At 32.4% G+C, this 2572-nt stretch overlaps 1 protein-coding gene across 1 annotated transcript; it reads right to left on the reverse strand.

Annotated features, from left to right (window-relative positions):
- Nucleotides 1-1441: 1441 nt before the first annotated feature.
- Nucleotides 1442-2167, reverse strand: LOC120086498 (chaperone protein dnaJ 11, chloroplastic). Its single transcript, XM_039043180.1, has one exon. The coding sequence runs from the start codon at nt 2031-2033 to the stop codon at nt 1659-1661; it is 375 nt and encodes a 124-aa protein (XP_038899108.1). The 5' UTR covers nt 2034-2167; the 3' UTR covers nt 1442-1658.
- Between the last annotated feature and the right edge of the window lie 405 nt (nt 2168-2572).

The raw sequence follows: 2572 nt of genomic DNA on the forward strand, positions 1-2572 counted from the left end.
ATGTAATCTATAAAAATTGGAGATTTTAAATTTTAAGTCAAAATCTAGAATCGATATATATAAAAAAAAAGTATATATTTACAAAATAACTAAATATACATCTTAATTTTAAATATATACGTGTGTATACACAAAATATGTGAAATATATATATTAATAGAAACGAGACTAAAATTAAAGTATGAATTATATAGTACATAACAACCTTAAATTTGTATTAGTTCTAAATACATTCGGAATAAACCTCGTATATATACATAAGAAATGAAACATAGATGAAAATAAATATTTTTGTAACAATAATTATATATTAAATACAACTACTGAAATTAGGGATACATATATTTAATAGAAGAGAAATAAAACCTAAGAACTTGATATGTAGTTAAAGTTTATGACATTTGTAAAATATTACTTATAAAGTAGGTGAATTTTAAAAATTGTATAAAATATAACTTAAGAACTTGAAACTTAATTGTAAATTAATTGAGAAGTCTAAAAATGTAAAAATTTTTTAAATAATCTTAAATAACTCCTCTAGAAGTAGCAAATTTGATGTACACGTCTGACAATATTTGACATAACAAATTCTAATGCTGTGCACAAATTCTAATGCAGTGCACACTTGTTGCTCAATTTCATATGTGGCAATTCCGCCAAGATCTCTTCTTTAGTTGGAGGAAGAATCCACACGAATCGGATTTTTTGAGGAACATATCGAGAGAGAATTGGATTCAAGGATCAGTTTTTTAGCAAGATACGGAATGTCTTGTCAAATATTCAATATGATTCTACCAGATCTAGTTTCGTTACTAGTTTCGTTCAAGTAACGGATTCCAATTTCTACGTAATATTTTATTTAGAGTTGAATGAACACCTCTATTAAAATGACCGATGGTACCCTTTAAAATGGACAAAAATATGGACAATAGTACCCGTTCCGACAATGAACAAACAGTGGCCACACAACAAAAAGCTGTGATTTTGGATATTTATTATTAACCCTCAGTTAATACTTGTAATTTTGTTTCTTAATAAGTAATACTATCTTTTGTTTCTTAATGACTATTACTTGTAATAGCTCCTTCGCATAGTTTCAATAGTTGAATTCACACCAACACTTGATTTTGTATATTCACCCTTAGTTACTTGTACCTTTTGTTTCTTAATAAGTATTACCATTTTTTTAAACTTAATTTCCAGATACATTTTCAAAATAACGCCAATTCTAATTTTCCGATTATAAACAATTCTTAATTCCCCTTATTTTTTATTTTGAAAATTAAAACACTATTTCACCTTCAAATTTCCTTAAGGGGCCTCAATTTTTTTAAATTTAACTTGATTTTTTTAACTATAAAATTGCGTAAAAATCAAAATAATAATAATAATAATAATCATAATAATAATAATAAAATAAATAGTTAACCAACGAGCCTGATTTTCCCTTCAAAATTATGTCTCAAAAAAGAAAAAAAAAAAAAAACACGCATCTTCGATCCAAAGTTCTTCAGCATTCAATTCCAGAAACCAAAAGATTAAAATCGAGATCATAGAAAAGAAGTAGGCACAAAAATTCCCCTCGGATACGAAGAACATTCAAACCAAATCTATACAGAAAATCCAAATCTACAAATCTACCCCTAATCCCAAATCCCCTACCAGCACTGATCCGTTTCCCACCGCCGATGCGGCCTAGACCGCGACGATCGGAGAAACGGGCGTCTAGTAATAGCAGCCAAAGCGAGATCGTAATGAGCCCTAGTTGCAGGATCAGAGAGCGTCTCATACGCATTGTGAATCTCGAGGAAACTGCATCCATCGTCAAAAGAAGAATCGCATTCCGTTGATCTTCTAACAGAATCGGGATGGTAAATCTTGGCAAGAGTCCGGTAGGCAGTCTTGATCTCGAGGGAGGAGGCGTTGCGGTTGACACGGAGGATGTCGTAGAAACTGGCGGAGGGGCGGCGGGATCCGGTGGCGACCTGGACGGAGGAGGCCATGGGAGAAGCGAAGAGATAGGTAGCGGACATGGAAGGAAGGGAAGTGTTGAGAGAAATGGAATGGGAATGAGAATGGGGAGAGTGGGGATTATAATGGGGGGATTTTAGGGTTAGGTCTTTTGCTTTTTCAGGGGGACTGAGCACCAAGATTGATGAAGAAACCGTGAGACTCTGTCGGTTTTTGAGACGTGTGGAATAGAGGAGCCCACATCCAAGAACAAGGTTTTTCTTTTTCTTTATTTAAATTCTTTTTTTTTTTTTTTTTTATAGGTTTCTAGAAACTTTCTTTTTAATAAAAGAAAAAAAATGGCTTTGGGAGGTTTTTCCAAGCTGTCGTTTAAACTGACAAAAAGTTTGCTGACATGGAATGGATTGCCCAAGGATGGCTGAGTCAGCTCTGACTCAACCGTAACATTTACCGTACAATGAAAATTTCGTCCCTCTGTTTACTTACTGTGTGCTATGTCAATATGTTTTTTTTTTTTCTTTTTATAATTATTGTTTATGAAGTTAAATTATTTGAAGAGTTAAATTGTCTGTATTTGAGATGTAGAGTTGAATTGAGTTGA

The sequence above is a fragment of the Benincasa hispida genome, chromosome 9, assembly GCF_009727055.1.
Source record: "Benincasa hispida cultivar B227 chromosome 9, ASM972705v1, whole genome shotgun sequence".
NCBI classification, from domain to species: Eukaryota; Viridiplantae; Streptophyta; class Magnoliopsida; order Cucurbitales; family Cucurbitaceae; genus Benincasa; species Benincasa hispida.

Coding starts and splice junctions, on each gene's coding strand:
- LOC120086498 (XM_039043180.1), bottom strand. CDS start 2,033: ATGTCCGCTACCTATCTCTTCGCTTCTCCCATGGCCTCCTCCGTCCAG.